Source organism: Astyanax mexicanus, chromosome 17 (genome assembly GCF_023375975.1).
Source record: "Astyanax mexicanus isolate ESR-SI-001 chromosome 17, AstMex3_surface, whole genome shotgun sequence".
NCBI classification, from domain to species: domain Eukaryota; kingdom Metazoa; phylum Chordata; class Actinopteri; order Characiformes; family Acestrorhamphidae; genus Astyanax; species Astyanax mexicanus.
In genome coordinates this window covers 37081794-37105028 of record NC_064424.1, presented here as the reverse complement: position 1 = coordinate 37105028, position 23235 = coordinate 37081794, and the positions used below count along the sequence as shown (strand labels likewise).

The following is a 23235-nucleotide window of genomic DNA, read 5'->3' as shown; positions in this document are numbered from 1 at the left end:
ATCATTCTTTACCAAATACCATCAAACGCCATCATTCTTTACCAAATACCATCAAATGCTATCCTACTTTACCAAATACCATCAAACGCCATCATTCTTTAACAAATACCATCAAACACCATCATTCTTTACCAAATACCATCAAACGCCATCATTCTTTACCAAATACCATCAAATGCCATCATTCTTTAACAAATACCATCTAATGCCATCATTCTTCACCAAACACCATCAAATGCCATCATTCTTTACCAAATACCATCAAACGCCATCATTCTTTACCAAAAACCATCAAACTCCTTCATTCTTAACCAAATACCATCAAACACCGTAATTTTTTACCAAATACCATCAAACGCCATCATTCTTTACCAAATACCATCAAACGCCATCATTCTTTACCAAATACCATCAAACGCCATCATTCTTTACCAAATATCATCAAACGCCATAATTCTTAACCAAATACCTTCAAACGCCATCATTCTTAACCAAATACCATCAAACGCCATCATTCTTTACCAAATACCATCAAACGCCATCATTCTTTACCAAATATCATCAAACGCCATCATTCTTTACCAAATACCATCAAACGCTATCTATCTTTAACAAATACCATCAAACGACATCATTCTTTACCAAATACCATCAAACGCCATCATTCTTTACCAAATACCATCAAACGCCATCATTCTTAACCAAATACCATCAAACGCCATCATTCTTTACCAAATACCATCTTGCCATCATTCTTAACCAAATACCATCAAACGCTATCATTCTTTAACAAATACCATCCATGCCATCATTCTTTACCAAATACCATCTAACTCCATTATTCTTTATCAAATACCATCAAACGCCATCATTCTTCACCAAATACCATCAAACGCCATCATTCTTTACCAAATACCTTCAAACACCATCATTCTTAACCAAATGCCATCAAACGCCATCATTCTTTACCAAATACCATCAAACGCCATCATTCTTTACCAAATACCATCAAATGCCATCCTTCTTTAACAAATACCATCAAACTCCATCATTCTTTACCAAATACCATCAAACGCTATCATTCTTTACCAAACACCATCAAACGCCATAATTCTTTAACAAATACCATCAAACGCTATCATTCTTTTCCAAATACCATCAAATGCCATCATTCTTTAACAAATACCATCAAATGCCATCATTCTTCACCAAACACCATCAAATGCCATCATTCTTTACCAAATACCATCAAACGCAATCATTCTTTACCAAATACCATCAAACTCCTTCATTCTTAACCAAATACCATCAAATGCTATCCTACTTTACCAAATACCATCAAACGCCATCATTCTTTAACAAATACCATCAAACGCCATCATTCTTTACCAAATACCATCAAACGCCATCATTCTTTATCAAATACCATCAAATACCATCATTCTTTAACAAATACCATCAAACTCCATCATTCTTTACCAAATACCATCAAACGCTATCATTCTTTACCAAACACCATCAAACGCCATAATTCTTTAACAAATACCATCAAACGCTATCGTTCTTTTCCAAATACCATCAAATGCCATCATTCTTTAACAAATACCATCAAATGCCATCACTCTTCACCAAACACCATCAAATGCCATCATTCTTTACCAAATACCATCAAACGCAATCATTCTTTACCAAATACCATCAAACTCCTTCATTCTTAACCAAATACCATCAAATGCTATCCTACTTTACCAAATACCATCAAACGCCATCATTCTTTAACAAATACCATCAAACGTCATCATTCTTTACCAAATACCATCAAACGCCATCATTCTTTATCAAATACCATCAAATGCCACCATTCTTTACCAAATACCATCAAATGCCATCATTATTTAACAAACACCATCTAATGCCATCATTCTTCACCAAACACCATCAAACGGCATCATTCTTTACCAAATACCATCAAACGCCATCATTCTTTTCCAAAAACCATCAAACTCCTTCATTCTTAACCAAATACCATCAAACACCGTCATTTTTTACCAAATACCATCAAACGCCGTCATTCTTTACCAAATACCATCAAACGCCATCATTCTTTACCAAATACCATCAAACGCCATCATTCTTAACCAAATACCATCAAACGCCATCATTCTTTACCAAATACCATCAAACGCTATCTATCTTTAACAAATACCATCAAACGACATCATTCTTTACCAAATACCATCAAACGCCATCATTCTTTACCAAATACCATCAAACGCCATCATTCTTAACCAAATACCATCAAACGCCATCATTCTTTACCAAATACCATCAAACGCTATCATTCTTTAACAAATACCATCTTGCCATCATTCTTAACCAAATACCATCAAACGCTATCATTCTTTAACAAATACCATCCAACGCCATCATTCTTTACCAAATACCATCTAACTCCATCATTCTTTATCAAATACCATCAAACGCCATAATTCTTTACCAAATACCATCAAACACCATCATTCTTTACCAAATACCTTCAAACGCCATCATTCTTTACCAAATACCATCAAACGCCATCATTGTTTACCAAATATCATCAAACTCCTTTACTGTTTACCAAATACCATCAGACTCCATCATTCTTTACCAAATACCATCAAACGCCATCATTCTTTACCAAATACCATCAAACACCATCATTCTTCACCAAATACCATCAAACACCATCATTCTTCGCCAAATACCATCAAGCGGCATCATTCTTCACCAAATACCATCAAACACCCTCATTTTTCACCAAATACCATCAAACGCCATCATTCTTTACCAAATACCATCAAACGCCATCATTCTTAACCAAATAACATCAAACGCCATCATTCTTTACCAAATACCATCAAACGCTATCATTCTTTAACAAATACCATCTTGCCATCATTCTTAACCAAATACCATCAAACGCTATCATTCTTTAACAAATACCATCCAACGCCATCATTCTTTACCAAATACCATCTAACTCCATTATTCTTTATCAAATACCATCAAACGCCATAATTCTTTACCAAATACCATCAAACACCATCATTCTTTACCAAATACCTTCAAACGCCATCATTCTTTACCAAATACCATCAAACGCCATCATTGTTTACCAAATACCATCAAACGCCATCATTGTTTACCAAATACCATCAAACGCCATCATTCTTTACAAAATACCATCAAACGCCATCATTCTTCACCAAATACCATCAAACGCCATTATTCTTTACCAAATACCATCAAACGCCATCATTCTTTACCAAATACCATCAAACGCCATCATTGTTTACCAAATACCATCAAACGCCATTATTGTTTACCAAATATCATCAAACTCCTTTACTGTTTACCAAATACCATCAGACTCCATCATTCTTTACCAAATACCATCAAACGCCATCATTCTTCACCAAATACCATCAAACACCATCATTCTTCACCAAATACCATCAAACACCATCATTCTTCGCCAAATACCATCAAGCGGCATCATTCTTCACCAAATACCATCAAACACCCTCATTTTTCACTAAATACCATCAAACGCCATCATTCTTCACCAAATACCATCAAACGCCATCATTGTTTACCAAATACCATCAAACTCCATTACTGTTTACCAAATACCATCAGACTCCACCATTCTTCACCAAATACCATCAAATGCCATCATTTTTTACCAAATACCATCAAACGCCATCATTGTTTACCAAATACCATCAAACTCCATTACTGTTTACCAAATACCATCAGACTCCACCATTCTTCACCAAATACCATCAAATGCCATCATTTTTTACCAAATACCATCAGACTCCATCATTCTTTACCAAATACCATCAAACGCCATCATTCTTCACCAAATCCCATCAAATACCATCATTCTTCATCAAATAGCATCAAACGCCATCATTGTTCACCAAATACCATCTAACACCATCATTCTTCATCAAATACCATCAAACGCCATCATTCTTCCCCAAATACCATCAAACGCCATCATTCTTTACCAAATACCATCAAACTCCATCATTCTTTAACAAATACCATCAAACGCCATCATTCTTTACCAAATACCATCAAACACCATCATTCATCAAATACCATCAAACACCATCATTCTTCACCAACTACCATCAAACACCATCATTCTTCACCAAATACCATCAAACACCATAATTCTTCGCCAAATACTATCAAGCGGCATAATTCTTCACCAAATACCATCAAACACCCTCATTTTTCACCAAATACCATCAAGCACCATCATTCTTCACCAAATCCCATCATTATCCGTCAAACACTGTGATTTTCCCCCAGTACCCTCATTCTCCACCAAATACCAAATAAAACACCATTATTCTTCACCAAAGCTACCTTTGTTTAAAATTGGATTTTAGTAATGGATTTTGTTTAGTAGGATTTTATTTCAATATGCAGAACTGTCTTGAATGTTGCATTGTTTGTATTTTGACTTTTTAATTACCTCATATTCAAAATAATTCATTGACTTTTGTCAGGAATACGTACATACTGCGAATTATATCATACTATAACCATAACTTCCCCCACCCCATAAAAAAATTCCACATAGTTCCTTATACGAGCATAATAGCAACTTCAAACTGATGCGCGACTTCAGAGCTGTATTGTCTGCAGCCTCCAGCTGCTTTAAGAAATCTGACAGTGTGTTGGCAGAACTTAGCCGTGACTCAGACTCAGCAGGACTTTTGAATACATACATGATATTTTTGTTCTATAATTATATCAAACTGCATTTCTAGAGGAACAGAGTTTAAACTTTCTTCTGATTTAAACTTCCTCATTCCACACTGAAGCAGTATTTCTGATATGTTTCTACTTTGTTCTGACAAATTCATACAGTTTTCCTAATAACCAGTATTACACTAACCAACAGCTCCAACAAACACCATCCTACATCAAATACTATCATTTCCCATCAACATTGTGATTCTCCAACCAGCACCATCAGTCTCCAACAAATGTCATCATTCTCCATCAAACACCATCATTCTCCACCAAACACCATCATCTTCCATTAAACATCATCATTCTCCATTAAAAACCATTGTCCTCCAACACCATCACTCCTCATCAAACACCATCATTCTCCATTAAATATTTGCTAAGTAAGGACCACACCTGAGAGAAGTAGAGGAAAGAAGGAAAAGGAAAAAGGGGAGGAAACTCAAGAAATTTAGACTGGAGTACTGAACTGCTTGGCTGAAGGAGCGTGCAGTTATGCCCCCCCCCCCTTTTTAGAAAGTAGTAGAGTAAATAATGTTTTTTTTTTGGGAGGTGGTGGGTTGCAAACGTTCATCACGAAAGGTAGGTAGTTAGAGGTAGAGTATATAAAGGGGTAGAGTAAATAAAGTAGTAGAGTAAATAAAGAAGGTTGTTTGGAAGGTGGTGGGTTGCGAATGTTCATCATGAAAGGTAGTTATTTATAGGGCGGTGGATTGATAGGGTGGAGTTAGAGCTTGAAATTTGGGCGAGGTCCTTCTCCCAAACTTTTGTTATTACATAACAACATTTTGCTTTGGTCTTTTTTTTTCGCTTAATAGTGAGAGTATCGTATAGTGAGAGTCGAGGATGCTGAGATCTGATAGTAGGGGATATGTAAAGGAGTTTTTAGGGAAGTGAATTCTGAGCATCTAAGGAATCCGAAGCAAGCCATGAGAAATAGGGCTTCGAGCATGGAGGATGTTTGCCTTGGGTAAAAGCCTAATCGGAGAGTTTAAATGCAACGTAGCAGGATTTTGGGAGTAATGGGAGCTTAATGGTGTGCGGTTGGAATTTCAGATTTTTGGATTCCTTTCAGGAGGAGGGAAATTTGTGGGTGATTTGTGAGAGAAAGGGTGTGGAATAACAGTGAAGAGTTTAGTGAGAAATTGGTGTTGGCCAAATGGAGTGATGAGGAATGGGCAGAATGTTGGGAATGATTAAAATGAGGAAGGTGGCCGTTACGGATGGATGATACCAGGAAAAAGAGATTGTGCTTGAAGTGGAATTTTTTGTAGGTTTTTCAGCTCGACCAGTAAGTGGAGAGAGTTTGCGGGGAGTATAGTTTGTTGTACGTGGAGGATGAGTTTGTTCAGATGGGACTTGCAGTCTGCATGTGGTGCAAAGGATTTGATTTTTTTGGAATTGAAAATGAGAGAGAGAATCAGCAATGGAATTAGATGTTCCTGGGATGTGAACAGCTTTTATGATGAATTGATGCTTAATGGAGTGCCAATTGAGACGACAGAAGAATGGCATGATTGCTAGCAATTGGAATGGCTTTCGTTGATAATGTAGACTGCGGAGAGATTGTCCGGCAATAACAAACGGATAAAGCACCGAAACCAGAAGAAGGCACGACATTGGTGAATAGCTGAACGTCCAAGGGCTCGAAAAGAAGGAAATCCGATTCCAGTTGCGGAGGAGGGACAGCCAAAAATGGAGCTCCGACGTGTAATATTCGTTGAGCATAATAAAATGGTGGAGGGATCAGCTGAAAGAAGCCAGGCGGAGGAGGTGAGAGATGAAAGAACGACCATGGGGGATGATCCTGGTGGCATAATTAAAGTGGACGAGTAGGGAGAGAAGTTGGTGCTTAGTTCGGGTGGGGTAACTGAGAAAATCAGACATGACAGAAGTGACGGTGTCAAGCTAGTTCTGAGTAAGCGATGCTTGGAAAGCAGCAGAGTCAAGGACGATCCTGAGGAATTTGAGAGACATAGCGGGGCCAATGGTCTTCTCCCCGCAAGGGATGCGAGGAAGGAGGATCAATGACGAGGAAGTCATCCAAGATGTGTAGCACAAACGGGAGCCTGTGCTTATTAAGCAAGATCCAGCAGAGCCCCTCAGTGAAGGAGTTGAAAAACTTGAGCGGCAGAAGCGCCGAGATCCGCAGTTGCGCTGGTGGGAACAATAAGCCCTGGAGGAAGAATGAGTAGAAGCAGGAGTGGCGAGAATGGAGACGAACGACTTTAGATGAAGAGCCCGGTGAGGGGAAGCAGGAGAGGAGACTGGCTGGGACGAACGAGGTCCTCGTTGGAGGTAGCGAGTTCGAGGTCCATGGTCAAACAGCAAGTGAGATGCTAGCAGGTGGCTGCAGTAGATTTGGCACGAAAGGTAAGAGCTGGTATTTATAGGGCGGTTTATTATTATCGATAGGGAGTGGAGTAAGAGCATGGAGTTTGGGTGTGGTCCTTCTTCCAAATTTTTGTTATTACATAACATCTTTTATCATTCTGCAACAGCATCATTCTTCACCACTCTCTTTTTTCTAGAGACACCATCATTCTTTTCTCAAACATCATCATACTTTTATCAAGCACCATCATTGTTAATCAATTAAATCATTTTATACGAAATGCCAGCTTTTTTCCATTTTAAATGAACACTTTCTATTTCAGGAATAGCGTTAAGCTCTTTATGATATCTTAGTAACTGCAGTGATTCAGTGTTCTATATCTTACAGTATGTTACATTTCTCTACACCTTACTCTCACTATGCACATTCCATTGTACCGTATCGGTACGCCACTGTCCTGACTGTTAAATTGTCTAGTCTGCTGTATTTATTGTAGTGTTATAGTTCTATGTTGCACATTTATTACAAATTTGCACTTTATGTTTGTCTATTGTATTGTTCCATGTTGCACCATGGTTCCGGAGGAATGTCATTTCGTTACACTGTGTACCTGTACTCAGATAAAATGACAATAAAAGCCTCTTGACTTGAGTCTTGACTGTTTGTGGTTTAGGTCTGTAGTAATCAGTGTAATATTTGATGGATGAAATACACCTCACCTTACCTCTAATCTCTTTCTCTTTCTATTTATTGTTATTTCTCTCTCTCTTTTACCTCTCTCTATCTGTCTGTCTGTCTCTCTCTCTCTCTCTTGGTTTAGCCTCCCCCTCAGATCTATGATAAGCAGCTGGATGAAAGAGAACACTCCATTGATGAATGGAAAGGTAAAACCTTTTACCCTACACTCACTTGATCCCTCAGAGATTACCCTACACTTACCTGATCTCTCAGAGATTACCCTGCACTCCCCATACCCCTTAGAGATTACCCTAAACTCACCTGATCTCTCAGAGATTACCCTACACTCACCTGATCCTTTAGAGATTACCCTACACTCACCTGATCCCTTAGAGATTACCCTACACTCACCTGATCCCTTAGAGATTACCCTACACTCACCTGATCTCACAGTGATTACACTACACCTGATCTCTCAGAGATTACCCTACACTCATCTGATCTATTTTAGATAATACCCTACACTCACCTGATCGCTCAAAGATTACCCTACACTCATCTGCTCTCTGAGAGATTACCCTTCACTCACCTGATCTCACAGTGATTACCCTACTCTCACCTTATCTCTCAGAGATTACCCTACACTTACCTGATCTCTCAGAGATTACCCTACACTCACCTGATCTCTCGAAGATTACCCTACACTCACCTGATCTCTCGAAGATTACCCTACACTCACCTGATCTCTCAGAGATTACTCTACACACCTGGGGCCTCATGTACTAAAGGTGCGTACGTACAAAAACATTGTGTACGCCATACTTCACGCTCACGGTCAGATGTACTAAATTTGACTTGAACGTGAGAAAGTGCGTTCCCCCACGGAACTTTTGTTTCGGGCGTACGCCTTTTTTTGTACGTATGTATTGTGTTTTTGTCATTTGGCGACACTTAGAGGCGATGCATTGAAATTACAACTATTAAGACATCCTTTATGCACACATTGTAGTCAGCATTACTGGGTAAAATAAAGTTAATAGATCAGACAATTTCATTGGCTTACATAAATAATCGTTCAACGTGTTTCCACTTAGCCTAGATTATATAAACATGCATGAAAGTTTGCGCTGAAGTTGTTGTAGTTGGCAACGTTGGCATTATTGGAAAATATTGCTAATGGCCAAATTCATTGAGAGCGCATTTTCCACGACCATTATGTTTTTTTGGCCCATGATGATGACTGATTATAAGCCATTTTAGATTTCCAAGAGCATAAGAGGATAAGAAAACAAGCTGAATGCATGATAGGTGGCTTCTTGGTAAGCAACTCATTTAAAGCGTTTAAATGAAATCATTTATTATCCCTCTTAGAATAATACAATTTAAAACATGGGTAATTATACGCTACGCGTATATCATATTAATAATAATATAATAATAATAATTTTTATTATTTTTTTTTTATTATTATTATTTTAACTTTATACTTTGCGTAATTGAGGGAGGAGTCATGGCAGGTGTGTTGTTTTCGTGCATTTGCGCTTGATTTCAAGTTGATTGCGATGTACTAAGAGAAAGTACGTGGGATTCTGCCTGCGCACCGTTTGATAAATCCGGATTTTTTTGTGCGTACGGAACTTTTCAGGTCTGAGCGTACGGAACATTTTAGTAGGAAGTCCACGCAAGTCTTAGTACATGAGGCCCCTGATCTCTCAGAGATTACCCTACACTCACCTGATCTCTCAAAGATTACCCTACACTCACCTGTTCTCTCAGAGATTACTCTACACACCTGATCTCTCAGAGATTACCCTACACTCACCTGATCTCTCAGAGATTACCCTACACTCACCTGATCTCTCAGAGATAACCCTTCACTCACCTGATCTCTCAGTGATTACTCTACACACCTGATCTCTCAGAGATTACCCTACACTCACCTGATCTCTTAACGATTACCCTACACTCACCTAATCTCTCAGAGATTACCCTACACTCACCTGATCTCTCGAAGATTACCCTACACTCACCTAATCTCTCAGAGATTACCCTACACTCACCTGATCTCTCAGAGATTACCCTACACTCACCTGATATCTCAGAGATTACCCTACACTCACCTGATCTCTCAGAGATTACCCTACACTAACCTGATCTCTCAGAGATTACCCTACACTCATCTGATCTCTCAAAGATTACCCTACACTCACCTGATCTCTCAGAGATTACCCTACACTCACCTGATCTCTCAGTGATTACTCTACACACCTGATCTCTCAGTGATTACTCTACACACCTGATCTCTCAGAGATTACCCTACACTCACCTGATCTCTCAGAGATTACCCTACACTCACCTGATCTCTCAGAGATAACCCTTCACTCACCTGATCTCTCAGTGATTACTCTACACACCTGATCTCTCAGAGATTACCCTACACTCACCTGATCTCTTAACGATTACCCTACACTCACCTAATCTCTCAGAGATTACCCTACACTCACCTGATCTCTCGAAGATTACCCTACACTCACCTGATCTCTCAGAGATTACCCTACACTCACCTGATATCTCAGAGATTACCCTACACTCACCTGATCTCTCAGAGATTACCCTACACTAACCTGATCTCTCAGAGATTACCCTACACTCATCTGATCTCTCAAAGATTACCCTACACTCACCTGATCTCTCAGAGATAACCCTTCACTCACCTGATCTCTCAGTGATTACTCTACACACCTGATCTCTCAGAGATTACCCTACACTCACCTGATCTCTTAACGATTACCCTACACTCACCTAATCTCTCAGAGATTACCCTACACTCACCTAATCTCTCAGAGATTACCCTACACTCACCTGATCTCTCAGAGATTACCCTACACTCACCTGATATCTCAGAGATTACCCTACACTCACCTGATCTCTCAGAGATTACCCTACACTAACCTGATCTCTCAGAGATTACCCTACACTCATCTGATCTCTCAAAGATTACCCTACACTCACCTGATCTCTCAGAGATTACCCTACACTCACCTGATCTCTCAGTGATTACTCTACACACCTGATCTCTCAGTGATTACTCTACACACCTGATCTCTCAGAGATTACCCTACACTCACCTGATCTCTCAAAGATTACCCTACACTCACCTAAACTCTCAGAGATTACCCTACACTCACCTGATCTCTCAGAGATTACCCTACACTGATCTGATCTCTCAAAGATTACCCTACACTCACCTGATCTCTCAGAGATTACCCTACACTCATCTGATCTCTCAAAGATTACCCTACACTCACCTGATCTCTCAGAGATTACCCTACACTCATCTGATCTCTCAAAGATTACCCTACACTCACCTGATCTCTCAGAGATTACCCTACACTCATCTGATCTCTCAAAGATTACCCTATACTCACCTGATCTCTCAGAGATTACTCTACACACCTGATCTCTTAACGATTACCCTACACTCACCTGATATCTCAGAGATTACCCTACACTCACCTGATCTCTCAGAGATTACCCTTCACTCACCTGTTCTCTCAGTGATTACTCTACACACCTGATCTCTCAGAGATTACCCTACACTCACCTGATCTCTCAGAGATTACCCTACACTCACCTGATCTCTCAGAGATTACCTACACTCACCTGATCTCTTAGAGATTACCTTACACTCACCTGATCTCTCAGAGATTACTCTATACACCTGATCTCTCAGAGATTACTCTACACACCTGATCTCTCAGAGATTACCCTACACTCACCTGATCTCTCAGAGATTACTCTACACACCTGATCTCTCAGAGATTACCCTACACTCACCTGATCTCTCAGAGATTACCTACACTCACTTTATCTCTCAGAGATTAACCTACACTCACCTGATCTCTCAGAGATTACCCTACACTCACCTGATCTCTCTGAGATTACTCTACACACCTGATCTCTCAGAGATTACTCTACACACCTGATCTCTCAGATATTACTCTACACACCTGATCTCTCAGAGATTACCCTACACTCACCTGATCTCTCAGAGATTACTCTACACACCTGATCTCTCAGAGATTACTCTACACACCTGATCTCTCAGAGATTACTCTACACACCTGATCTCTTAGAGATTACCCTACACTCATCTGATCTCTCAAAGATTACCCTACATTCACTGATCTCTCAGTGATTACTCTACACACCTGATCTCTCAGAGATTACCCTACACTCACCTGATCTCTCAGAGATTACTCTACACACCTGATCTCTCAGAGATTACTCCACACACCTGATCTCTCAGATATTACTCTACACACCTGATCTCTCAGAGATTACTCTACACACCTGATCTCTCAGAGATTACCCTACACTCACCTGATCTCTCAGATATTACCCTACACTCACCTGATCTCTCAGAGATTACCTACACTCACTTTATCTCTCAGAGATTACCCTACACTCACCTGATCTCTCAGAGATTACCCTACACTCACCTGATCTCTCTGAGATTACTCTACACACCTGATCTCTCAGAGATTACTCTACACACCTGATCTCTCAGATATTACTCTACACACCTGATCTCTCAGAGATTACCCTACACTCACCTGATCTCTCAGAGATTACTCTACACACCTGATCTCTCAGAGATTACTCTACACACCTGATCTCTCAGAGATTACTCTACACACCTGATCTCTTAGAGATTACCCTACACTCATGTGATCTCTCAAAGATTACCCTACATTCACTGATCTCTCAGTGATTACTCTACACACCTGATCTCTCAGAGATTACCCTACACTCACCTGATCTCTCAGAGATTACTCTACACACCTGATCTCTCAGAGATTACCCTACACTCACCTGATCTCTCAGAGATTACTCTACACACCTGATCTCTCAAAGATTACCCTACACTCACCTGATCTCACCTGATCTCTCAGAGATTACCCTACACTCACCTGTTCTCTCAGAGATTACTCTACACACCTGATCTCTCAGAGATTACCCTACACTCACCTGATCTCTCAGAGATTACCCTACACTCACCTGATCTCTCAGAGATTACCCTTCACTCACCTGATCTCTCAGAGATTACCCTACACTCACCTGATCTCTCAGTGATTACTCTACACACCTGATCTCTCAGAGATTACCATTCACTCACCTGATCTCTTAACGATTACCCTACACTCACCTAATCTCTCAGAGATTACCCTACACTCACCTGATCTCTCAAAGATTACCCTACACTCACCTAATCTCTCAGAGATTACCCTACACTCACCTGATCTCTCAGAGATTACCCTACACTCACCTGATCTCTCAGAGATTACCATACACTCACCTGATCTCTCAGAGATTACCCTACACTAACCTGATCTCTCAGAGATTACCCTACACTCATCTGATCTCTCAAAGATTACCCTACACTCACCTGATCTCTCAGAGATTACCCTACACTCACCTGATCTCTCAGTGATTACTCTACACACCTGATCTCTCAGAGATTACCCTACACTCACCTGATCTCTCAAAGATTACCCTACACTCACCTAAACTCTCAGAGATTACCCTACACTCACCTGATCTCTCAGAGATTACCCTACACTCACATGATCTCTCAGAGATTACCCTACACTCATCTGATCTCTCAAAGATTACCCTACACTCACCTGATCTCTCTGAGATTACCCTACACTCACCTGATCTCTCAGAGATTACCCTACACTCATCTGATCTCTCAAAGATTACCCTACACTCACCTGATCTCTCAGAGATTACCCTACACTCATCTGATCTCTCAAAGATTACCCTATACTCACCTGATCTCTCAGAGATTACTCTACACACCTGATCTCTTAACGATTACCCTACACTCACCTGATATCTCAGAGATTACCCTACACTCACCTGATCTCTCAGAGATTACCCTTCACTCACCTGTTCTCTCAGAGATTACCCTACACTCACCTGATCTCTCAGTGATTACTCTACACACCTGATCTCTCAGAGATTACCCTACACTCACCTGATTTCTCAGAGATTACCCTACACTCACCTGATCTCTCAGAGATTACCTACACTCACCTGATCTCTCAGAGATTACCCTACACTCACCTGATCTCTCAGAGATTACCCTACACTCACCTGATCTCTCAGAGATTACTCTATACACCTGATCTCTCAGAGATTACCTACACTCACCTGATCTCTCAGAGATTACCCTACACTCACCTGATCTCTCAGAGATTACTCTATACACCTGATCTCTCAGAGATTACTCTACACACCTGATCTCTCAGAGATTACCCTACACTCACCTGATCTCTCAAAGATTACCCTACACTCACCTAAACTCTCAGAGATTACCCTACACTCACCTGATCTCTCAGAGATTACCCTACACTCACATGATCTCTCAGAGATTACCCTACACTCATCTGATCTCTCAAAGATTACCCTACACTCACCTGATCTCTCAGAGATTACCCTACACTCACCTGATCTCTCAGAGATTACCCTACACTCATCTGATCTCTCAAAGATTACCCTACACTCACCTGATCTCTCAGAGATTACCCTACACTCATCTGATCTCTCAAAGATTACCCTATACTCACCTGATCTCTCAGAGATTACTCTACACACCTGATCTCTTAACGATTACCCTACACTCACCTGATATCTCAGAGATTACCCTACACTCACCTGATCTCTCAGAGATTACCCTTCACTCACCTGTTCTCTCAGAGATTACCCTACACTCACCTGATCTGTCAGTGATTACTCTACACACCTGATCTCTCAGAGATTACCCTACACTCACCTGATTTCTCAGAGATTACCCTACACTCACCTGATCTCTCAGAGATTACCTACACTCACCTGATCTCTCAGAGATTACCCTACACTCACCTGATCTCTCAGAGATTACTCTATACACCTGATCTCTCAGAGATTACCTACACTCACCTGATCTCTCAGAGATTACCCTACACTCACCTGATCTCTCAGAGATTACTCTATACACCTGATCTCTCAGAGATTACTCTACACACCTGATCTCTCAAAGATTACCCTACACTCACCTGATCTCACCTGATCTCTCAGAGATTACCCTACACTCACCTGATCTCTCAAAGATTACCCTACACTCACCTGATCTCTCAGAGATTACCTTTCACTCACCTGATCTCTCAGAGATTACCCTACACTCACCTGATCTCTCAGTGATTACTCTACACACCTGATCTCTCAGAGATTACCCTACGCTCACCTGATCTCTCAAAGATTACCCTACACTCACCTAATCTCTCAGAGATTACCTACACTCACATGATCTCTCAGAGATTACCCTACACTCACCTGATCTCTCAGAGATTACCCTACACTCACCTGATCTCTCAGAGATTACCCTACACTCACCTGATCTCTCAGAGATTACCCTACACTCATCTGATCTCTCAAAGATTACCCTACACTCACCTGATCTCTGAGAGATTACCCTACACTCATCTGATCTCTCAAAGATTACCCTACACTCACCTGATCTCTCAGAGATTACCCTACACTCATTTGATCTCTCAGAGATTACCCTACACTCATCTGATCTCTCAAAGATTACCCTACACACCTGATCTCTCAGAGATTACCCTACACTCATCTGATCTCTCAGAGATTACTCTATACACCTGATCTCTCAGAGATTACCCTACACTCACCTGATCTCTCAAAGATTACCCTACACACCTGATCTCTCAGAGATTACCCTACACTCATCTGATCTCTCAGAGATTACTCTATACACCTGATCTCTCAGTGATTACTCTACACACCTGATCTCTCAGAGATTACTCTACACACCTGATCTCTCAGAGATTGCTCTACACACCTGATCTCTCAGAGATTGCTCTACACACCTGATCTCTCAGAGATTTCTCTACACACCTGATCTCTCAGAGATTACCCTACACTTACCTGATCTCACAGAGATTACTCTACACACCTAGGGCCTCATGTACTAAGACTTACGTGGACTTTCTACTAAAATAATCAGATCTGAAGTTCCATACGCACAAAAAAATCCGTATTTATCAAACCGTGCGTAGGCAGAATCCCACTTACTTTCTCTTAGTACATCACAATCATTTTGAAATCAAGCGCAAATGCATGAAAACAGCAAACCTGCCATGTCTCCTCCCTCAATTACGCAGAGAATAATATAATAATAACAATAATAATAATTTATTATTATTATTGTTATTATTATTATTATTATTATTATTATTATTATTATTATTATTATTATTATTATTATTATTATTATTATTATTATATATGTGTAGCGTATAATTACCCATGTTTTAAATTGTATTATTCTAAGATGGATAATAAATGCTTTCATTTAAATGCTTTAAATGAGTTGCTTACCAAGAAGCCACATGTCACGCACTCAGCTTGTTTTCTTATCCTCTTATGCTCTTGGAAATCTAAAACTGTTTTGCTAAGTGTGGACCACGCCTAAACTAGAGAAAGAAGAAGGAAAAATGGGAGGGAACTCAGGGAAATTTGGGCTGGAGTTCTGAACTGCGTGCTTGAAGAAGCGTGCAGTTATATCCCCCCCTTTTATTTAATAAGAAGTGGAAGAGTAGAAAAAGGGGGTTGTTGGGGAGGAGGTGGGTTGCGAACTTTCGTCACGAGAGGTAGTTAGTTAGGGGAGGTATTTATAGGACGGTTGATTGATACGGGGTGGAGTTAGAACGTAGAGTTGGGGCGTGGTCCTTCTCCCAAACTTTTGTTATTACATAACATCATTTATAAGCCAGTCATCATCATGGGCCAAGAAAACATAATAGTCACGGAAAATGCACTCTCAATGAATTTGGCCATTAGCAATATTTTCCAATAATGCCAACGCTGCCACCTCCAACAACTCCAGCGCAACATTTTATGCATGTTTATATAGTCTAGGCTAAGTGGAAACATGTTGAACGATTAATCTGTAAGCCAATGAAATTGTCTGATCTATTAACTTTATTTTACCCAGTAATGCTGACTACAATGTGTGCATAAAGGATGTCTTAATAGTTGTAATTTCAATGCATCGCCACTAAGTGTCGCCAAATGACAAAAACACAATATATACGCACAAAATAAGACGTACGCCCGAAACGAAAGTGTCGTGGGGGAACGCACTTTCTCACATTCAAGTCAAATTTAGTACATCTGACCGTGAGCGTGAAATATGGCGTACGCAATGTTTTTGTGCGTACGCACCTTTAGTGCATGAGGCCCCTGATCTCTTAGAGATAACCCTGCACTCACCTGATCTCTCAGACATTACTCTACACCCCTGATCTCTCAGTGATTACCCTACACTCACCTGATCTCTCAGAGATTACTCTACACCCCTGATCTCTCAGTGATTACCCTACACTCACCTGATCTCTCAGAGATTACTCTACACTCACCTAATCTCTCAGTGATTACCCTACACTCACCTGATCTCTCAGAGATTACTCTACACACCTGATCTCTTAGAGATTACCCTACATTCACCTGATCTCGTAGAGATTACCCTACACTCACCTGATCTCTCAGAGATTACCCTACACTCACCTGATCTCTCAGAGATTACTCTACACACCTGATCTCTTAGAGATTACCCTACATTCACCTGATCTCTTAGAGATTACCCTACACTCACCTGATCTCTCAGAGATTACTCTACACCCCTGATCTCTCAGTGATTACCCTACACTCACCTGATCTCTCAGAGATTACTCTACACTCACCTAATCTCTTAGAGATTACCCTACACTCACCTGATCTCTCAGAGATTACTCTACACCCCTGATCTCTCAGTGATTACCCTACACTCACCTGATCTCTCAGAGATTACTCTACAATCACCTAATCTCTCAGTGATTACCCTACACTCACCTGATCTCTCAGAGATTACTCTACACACCTGATCTCTTAGAGATTACCCTACATTCACCTGATCTCTTAGAGATTACCCTACACTCACCTGATCTCTCAGAGATTACTCTACACTCACCTGATCTCTCAGAGATTACCCTACACTCACCTGATCTCTCAGAGATTACTCTACACTCACCTGATCTCTTAGAGATTAGCCTAATCTGGAATCACAACCATTAAAGTATAAACAATATAAACACTTGCAATCCTCACAATTCAAACAGAACCTGTCTAATTATCAATTCCAGAACCTTTATGTTTTTACTCACAGAACTACAGCAGAAATGCTTGCTGAATGCTGCAGAATGTCTGTAACAATGAGCATTGGCAGGAGGTGCGGTGTATTCATGCTACACTGCTTAAAACTTTATGGAACGCTTAATCATTACAGACACAGTCAGGACTCACTAAAACTGGCTTTAAGAAGACGAGGAACCACTGACAGAAATCAGTCCTTCTAAATAAGGATAGAACCATCAAAAATATAATAAAGCACCAAAAGTTGATTGTAGGTTGCTGAAGCTGGTGGGCAAAATGTCTTTGAGTGCATTGAAGATGTTCAGCATGATTTTTGCCAAGAAGAACAAAAGTAGTCTCTGAAAGCCTCTTTGTCTGACAGGAGAAGCACTTTAAATGCCCTCTTGTAGTAAGATTAAGTGTCTAATCAGACCACAGCCGTAATCAACTGAGATTTTCAGTTGTGTTTTGGTTTTGTGAGTGAGTGAAAGATTTTACTCCAGGTATCAGATTGATATCTTCTAATTGTGGCTGTTCTGCAGACACCGTTCTGCCTGACGGACTGGATTAGAAGAAATCTACAGCAGAATCTCTGGTTCCGCTTTTATCCCAGACTGTTTACCAACTTTTCCAATTAAAGAAATCACTTCACAATTAATTCGATTAATTATTAAAGACGAGTAAAGCGGAGCTCGGATTGATTTTGTTTTATTTTCTTAATGCCCCTTTTAATCAATCCCTATCTCTCTCTCTCTCTCTTCACAACCCCCCTTATCGCGCTCTCTTTCTCTCTCTCTCTCTCTCTCTCTCTCTCTCTCTCTCTCAGAACTGATCTATAAGGAAGTGATGAATTTTGAGGAGAGAACAAAGAACGGCGTGGTGAAGGGACAGCCTTCTCCCTCAGGTACTCTCACTGCATAGCCTAAACTCTCTGTAAGTGCCCTTTTACCCTTTAAATTCTGCCCCCCTTAGGCTCCTTCTCCTCCTCTTGTCCATCAGTCCCTCTGTCTCTCTGTCCCTGTCTGCCATCGTTCCTGTGACTCCAACAGAACACTGTTCCTGTCCCCTTCTCTTCATGTGGCCACTTTCCCAGACTCAGATTAAGCCTAGCTCCTGGATCAGACTGACTTTTCCAGGCTCCGCCCACAAATACATCTGTACAGTGATGTGAATAAGTGTTTGCCCCCTTCCTGATTTCCTGATTTTTTGCATGTTTGTCACACTTAAATAATTTGGAACATCAAACCAATTTAAATATTACTCAAAGAAAACACAGGTAAACACAAAATGCTATATTAAATGAAGGTGTTTATTATTAAGGGAGGAAAAAAATCCAAAACTACATGGCCCTGTGTGAAAAAGTGAACAGCTGCCCCCTAAACAGATGCACTGAGGTCTGCTTTGGAAATGGCTTTATAACCCTTTTCAGACTGATAGATCTCAATTACCTTCTTTCTCAATTGTTCCTGAATTTCTTTGGATCTCGGCATGATGTTTAGCTTTTAAGGATCTTTTGATGGACTTCACTTTGTCAGGCAGGTCCTATTTAAGGGATGTCTTGATTGAACAGGTGTGGCAATAATCAGGCCTGGGTGTGGCTAGAAACAGTGTACTCAGGTGTCAGAAACCACAGTGACGGTATGTTTTAACAAGGAGGGGCAATCACTTTTTCACACAGGGCCATGTAGGTTTGGATTTTTTTTCTGCCTTAATAATAAACACCTTCATTTAAAAATAGCATTTTGTGTTTACCTGTGTTGTCTTTGACTAATATTTAAATTGGTTTGATGTTCAGAAACATGCAAAAAATCAACATGCAAAAAAAATGCAAAAAATGAGGAAGGGGACAAACACTTTTTCACACCACTGTATATATCTATATAACTGCTGTCAGGCTGGATGAGGTTTACAGACACAAACCCAACTCTAAATGTAGGTACTGTGATATGCACTAAGGAGGTGGAGCTACTTTCTCTCATTATGGTGAATACAGTACCAGTTAAAAGTTTGGACACACCGCTTCTCATTCAAAGTGTTTTCTTTCCTTTTATGATTCTATGAGTGTACATTTAATATTAAAGGCATCAAAGCTATACAGGAACACATGTGAAATTGTTCTGTAAACAAAAGTATTAAACAGCCTGCACACTTTTTTTCAGTGTTTTTGAAGGTGCTGCTCAGTACTGCTTTACCTTCACGCTGTGAAGCTCCAGCTCATCTCACATCCCTATCTCAGTTGAGTTTTTACATCAGGGGATTGTGGAGGGCAAACACTTTTTTGTTTACATATTATTCCATATGTCTCTCTGAACTGTTTTCATGTCTTTAATATTAATCTGTAATGCAGAAAATAGATAAAGAAAAAGGTGTGTCCAAACGTTTGACTGGTGGATCTACACTCTGTCCATGTTTGAATTGGGTTTTTATCTGTAAAACTTGTCTAAATTCACAAGAGGCAATATGAAGGAATGCATTCGTTGGTGGAGTTTGGACATGGCCTGTTGAATTGATAATGGCAGTTATTTTCTCCAGGACACTGGAGTCAGAAAAAGGTTGAAAAGAATGAACAATTCCAATAAATTCACTTTTTTCTTTCTTCGACTTTGGTTTGTATTTGACTGCAGACAGTATAAACCCAAGATGTTTAATATTTTAATATTTTCTCTGCTCTAATATATTTCCATTTCTGCATTTTAGGTCTGATATACTTTCCAAAATGTTGTGACAAAGGCAGATTATGGTTAGTAATATTGTAAAAATAAATTAAATAAATAAAAAAAATAATAATTTCATTCAACAGATGACGCCAACAGTGGTAATCCTGACTTGGTACAAAGCAGTATCCACTGTTCTCATCAAGTCAGAGAACATATGCGTGAGAAAATTATTGGAAGGGATTTGCATATTTCCTCCTCTTCAGTGCATAATGTCATTAGATCGTTGATGGAATCTGTTGGAATTTAATTGTTTAGAAGATAAACACCTGTGATCTGTATTCCCTCAGACAACACTGCGAAACCTGTGTCAAGCTGTTACAAATCCAAATTTCAGGCTCAGAGGCATCTACCGTGTTTTATGGACTATTAAGGCACATCATATTAAAAGGCACACTATGAATGAACGTATATTTTCTGGTCTATTTTCATACACAAGGTGCACCGGATTATAAGTCACATTTTAAGCAACAATAGTAAGGAACAAAGGTGTTGCCATGTTGTTACACAAATCTACACAAATTTCTCTCCTGAAAACCATATATTTACAGTATGCTTAGATTTCCAGTATTTTCAGCATTGCATTTAGCAGCAGCTAGCAGTTCGTCTGACGCGGCTTGTTTTAACACGTTAATCATGCAGACTACAGTCCAATATACTGACCTCTAAAGAGCTAGCACTGCGGCTGCTTAGTGCTGGAGAAACTTCACTAAAACTCCTGTATAATGCTGCAACCATCTCCTGCTCCTTACAACCTGTCTGGTAAAATTCATACACACATACACTGAGTGTGCTTTATAGTGTAAAAAAATATGGTACTTTGAGTTTGTTAATGGTATAAAAATAGTGATTTATTTGCATGGGTTGAACATTGTAAGGCTGTTGGGAGCATCAGCTAATTTTGGAATGCTGGGGGAGAACAGAGGTGGGCGATTCGACAAAAAACTCAATATTGTATTTCACTACAACCCAAGTCCATTTCACATGAAGAAATGGTAACATCATTATTAAGTGGTAAGTGCCTTACCACCCAACTTTCTAAATTAAATGTATTTGTTTAGTCAAAACATTAAATATTTTGGGTTCATACTGTCTGCAAACAAATGTCAAAAGAAAATGAAATAAACTGTGGGGTTTACAAATGTCACAGGATTTCATTTCCAATATACTGAAATAGATGCTGTGAGTATTAAATGCCAGCTGGCAACTGAGTTTCTTAGAATTTTAGATATACAGTGATCAGCCATAACATTAGAACCACCTGACTAAAATCATGAAGTCCATGTCATTTTTTCAGAACTTTTCAGTTTGTTAGAGGCATGGATTCCCCAAGACTACTGAAGGCGTCCTGTGGTATCTGGCATTAAGACTAATATTACAGCAGATCCGTTAAGAACTTCTGTAAGTTGTTAGGTGGGCGTAACCTCAATGAGCATCAGTGAGAGCTGGGCATCCTTTTCACCGGTTGTCCTTCCATGGTTGGACACTTTTGCGAGGTACTGAACATTGCCTCCCAGAAACACCCCACAAGACCTGTCTGATGTTCTGGAGATATTCTGACCTAATCATTTAGAACATCACAGTTTGGTTTTGCTTAAAGTGACTCAGAATTCTTACACTTATCCTCATAATCAATAGTGTTTTTTTTCTTCTTTACTGGTTTTAATGTTATTGCTGAACATTGTAATTGTGATTTTTAACTCAAGGTTTTGACTATTTAATGACTACTGTTTAAAAGAAAACATATTAAATGTGTAATATATCTTGAAATCTTGAAATAATTTTTAGGACCAATTTTTTTATTATGTTATTTTGCATAGGCTTGTCTGTATCTGGGTAACCCGGCTGTGTTGTTTATGATCTGTAAATATGCCAGATGTAAGATATTCACTGATTAATCTTAAACTCATGCATATTTAATTATATCTGATTATGTGATTATCCCAGCAGCAAAAACATCTCTCCACAGCTAAGATAAATGGTGGTAATGTTTAAAACAGGCTTTATAACCATTACAGCGGCAAAATTCTGACGTCCTACCTCAGTGATAATCTACACATGGCATGTTTATTATTAATATCTAATATAATACTTCTCCCTGTAGATGTAGTCAAAGGATTATGACACTAAACATGTCCAAACTGCAGCCAACCACACACTAATTGTGATATCATTGTGATATTGTATTTGTATTTGTGTGTGTGTGTGTTTGTGTGTGTTTGTATCTATGTATTTAAGGGTTGAGGATGAAATCCATGGTCTAAATGTCCCCCAAACATGTATTTAAAGACAGCTTTTGAATATGATTAATACAAAGTCTTTGATGTTTTAATATTATCATTTTATATTTTATATTGTATTACTGTTTGGATCTTTAGAAATATTCACAAAATGCATAAGATATAAACCAACAGGGTATGGGAAGATTTATGGATGAATGGATGGATGGACAAATAGACA

At 39.5% G+C, this 23235-nt stretch overlaps 2 protein-coding genes across 8 annotated transcripts in view; one reads left to right on the top strand and one right to left on the bottom strand.

Moving 5' to 3' along the window:
• The window catches only part of LOC125782358 (cyclic nucleotide-gated cation channel beta-1-like), a 141632-nt gene that overhangs the window by 102493 nt on the left and 15904 nt on the right, over positions 1–23235 (bottom strand). The gene's annotated exons all lie outside the window — the stretch shown is intronic.
• The window catches only part of mapk10 (mitogen-activated protein kinase 10), a 186094-nt gene that overhangs the window by 152539 nt on the left and 10320 nt on the right, over positions 1–23235 (top strand). For 4 of the 7 annotated variants that reach the window (XM_049466100.1, XM_049466094.1, XM_049466096.1 and 1 more), the window contains exons 11-12: positions 7968–8031; positions 18888–18965. In XM_049466100.1, the coding sequence (XP_049322057.1) occupies positions 7968–8031; positions 18888–18965 (142 nt within the window). Of the gene's footprint in view, positions 1–7967; positions 8032–18887; positions 18995–23235 lie in introns of all 7 variants that reach the window. The other 3 variants (XM_049466098.1, XM_049466099.1, XM_049466095.1) reach the window with 2 other exon arrangements.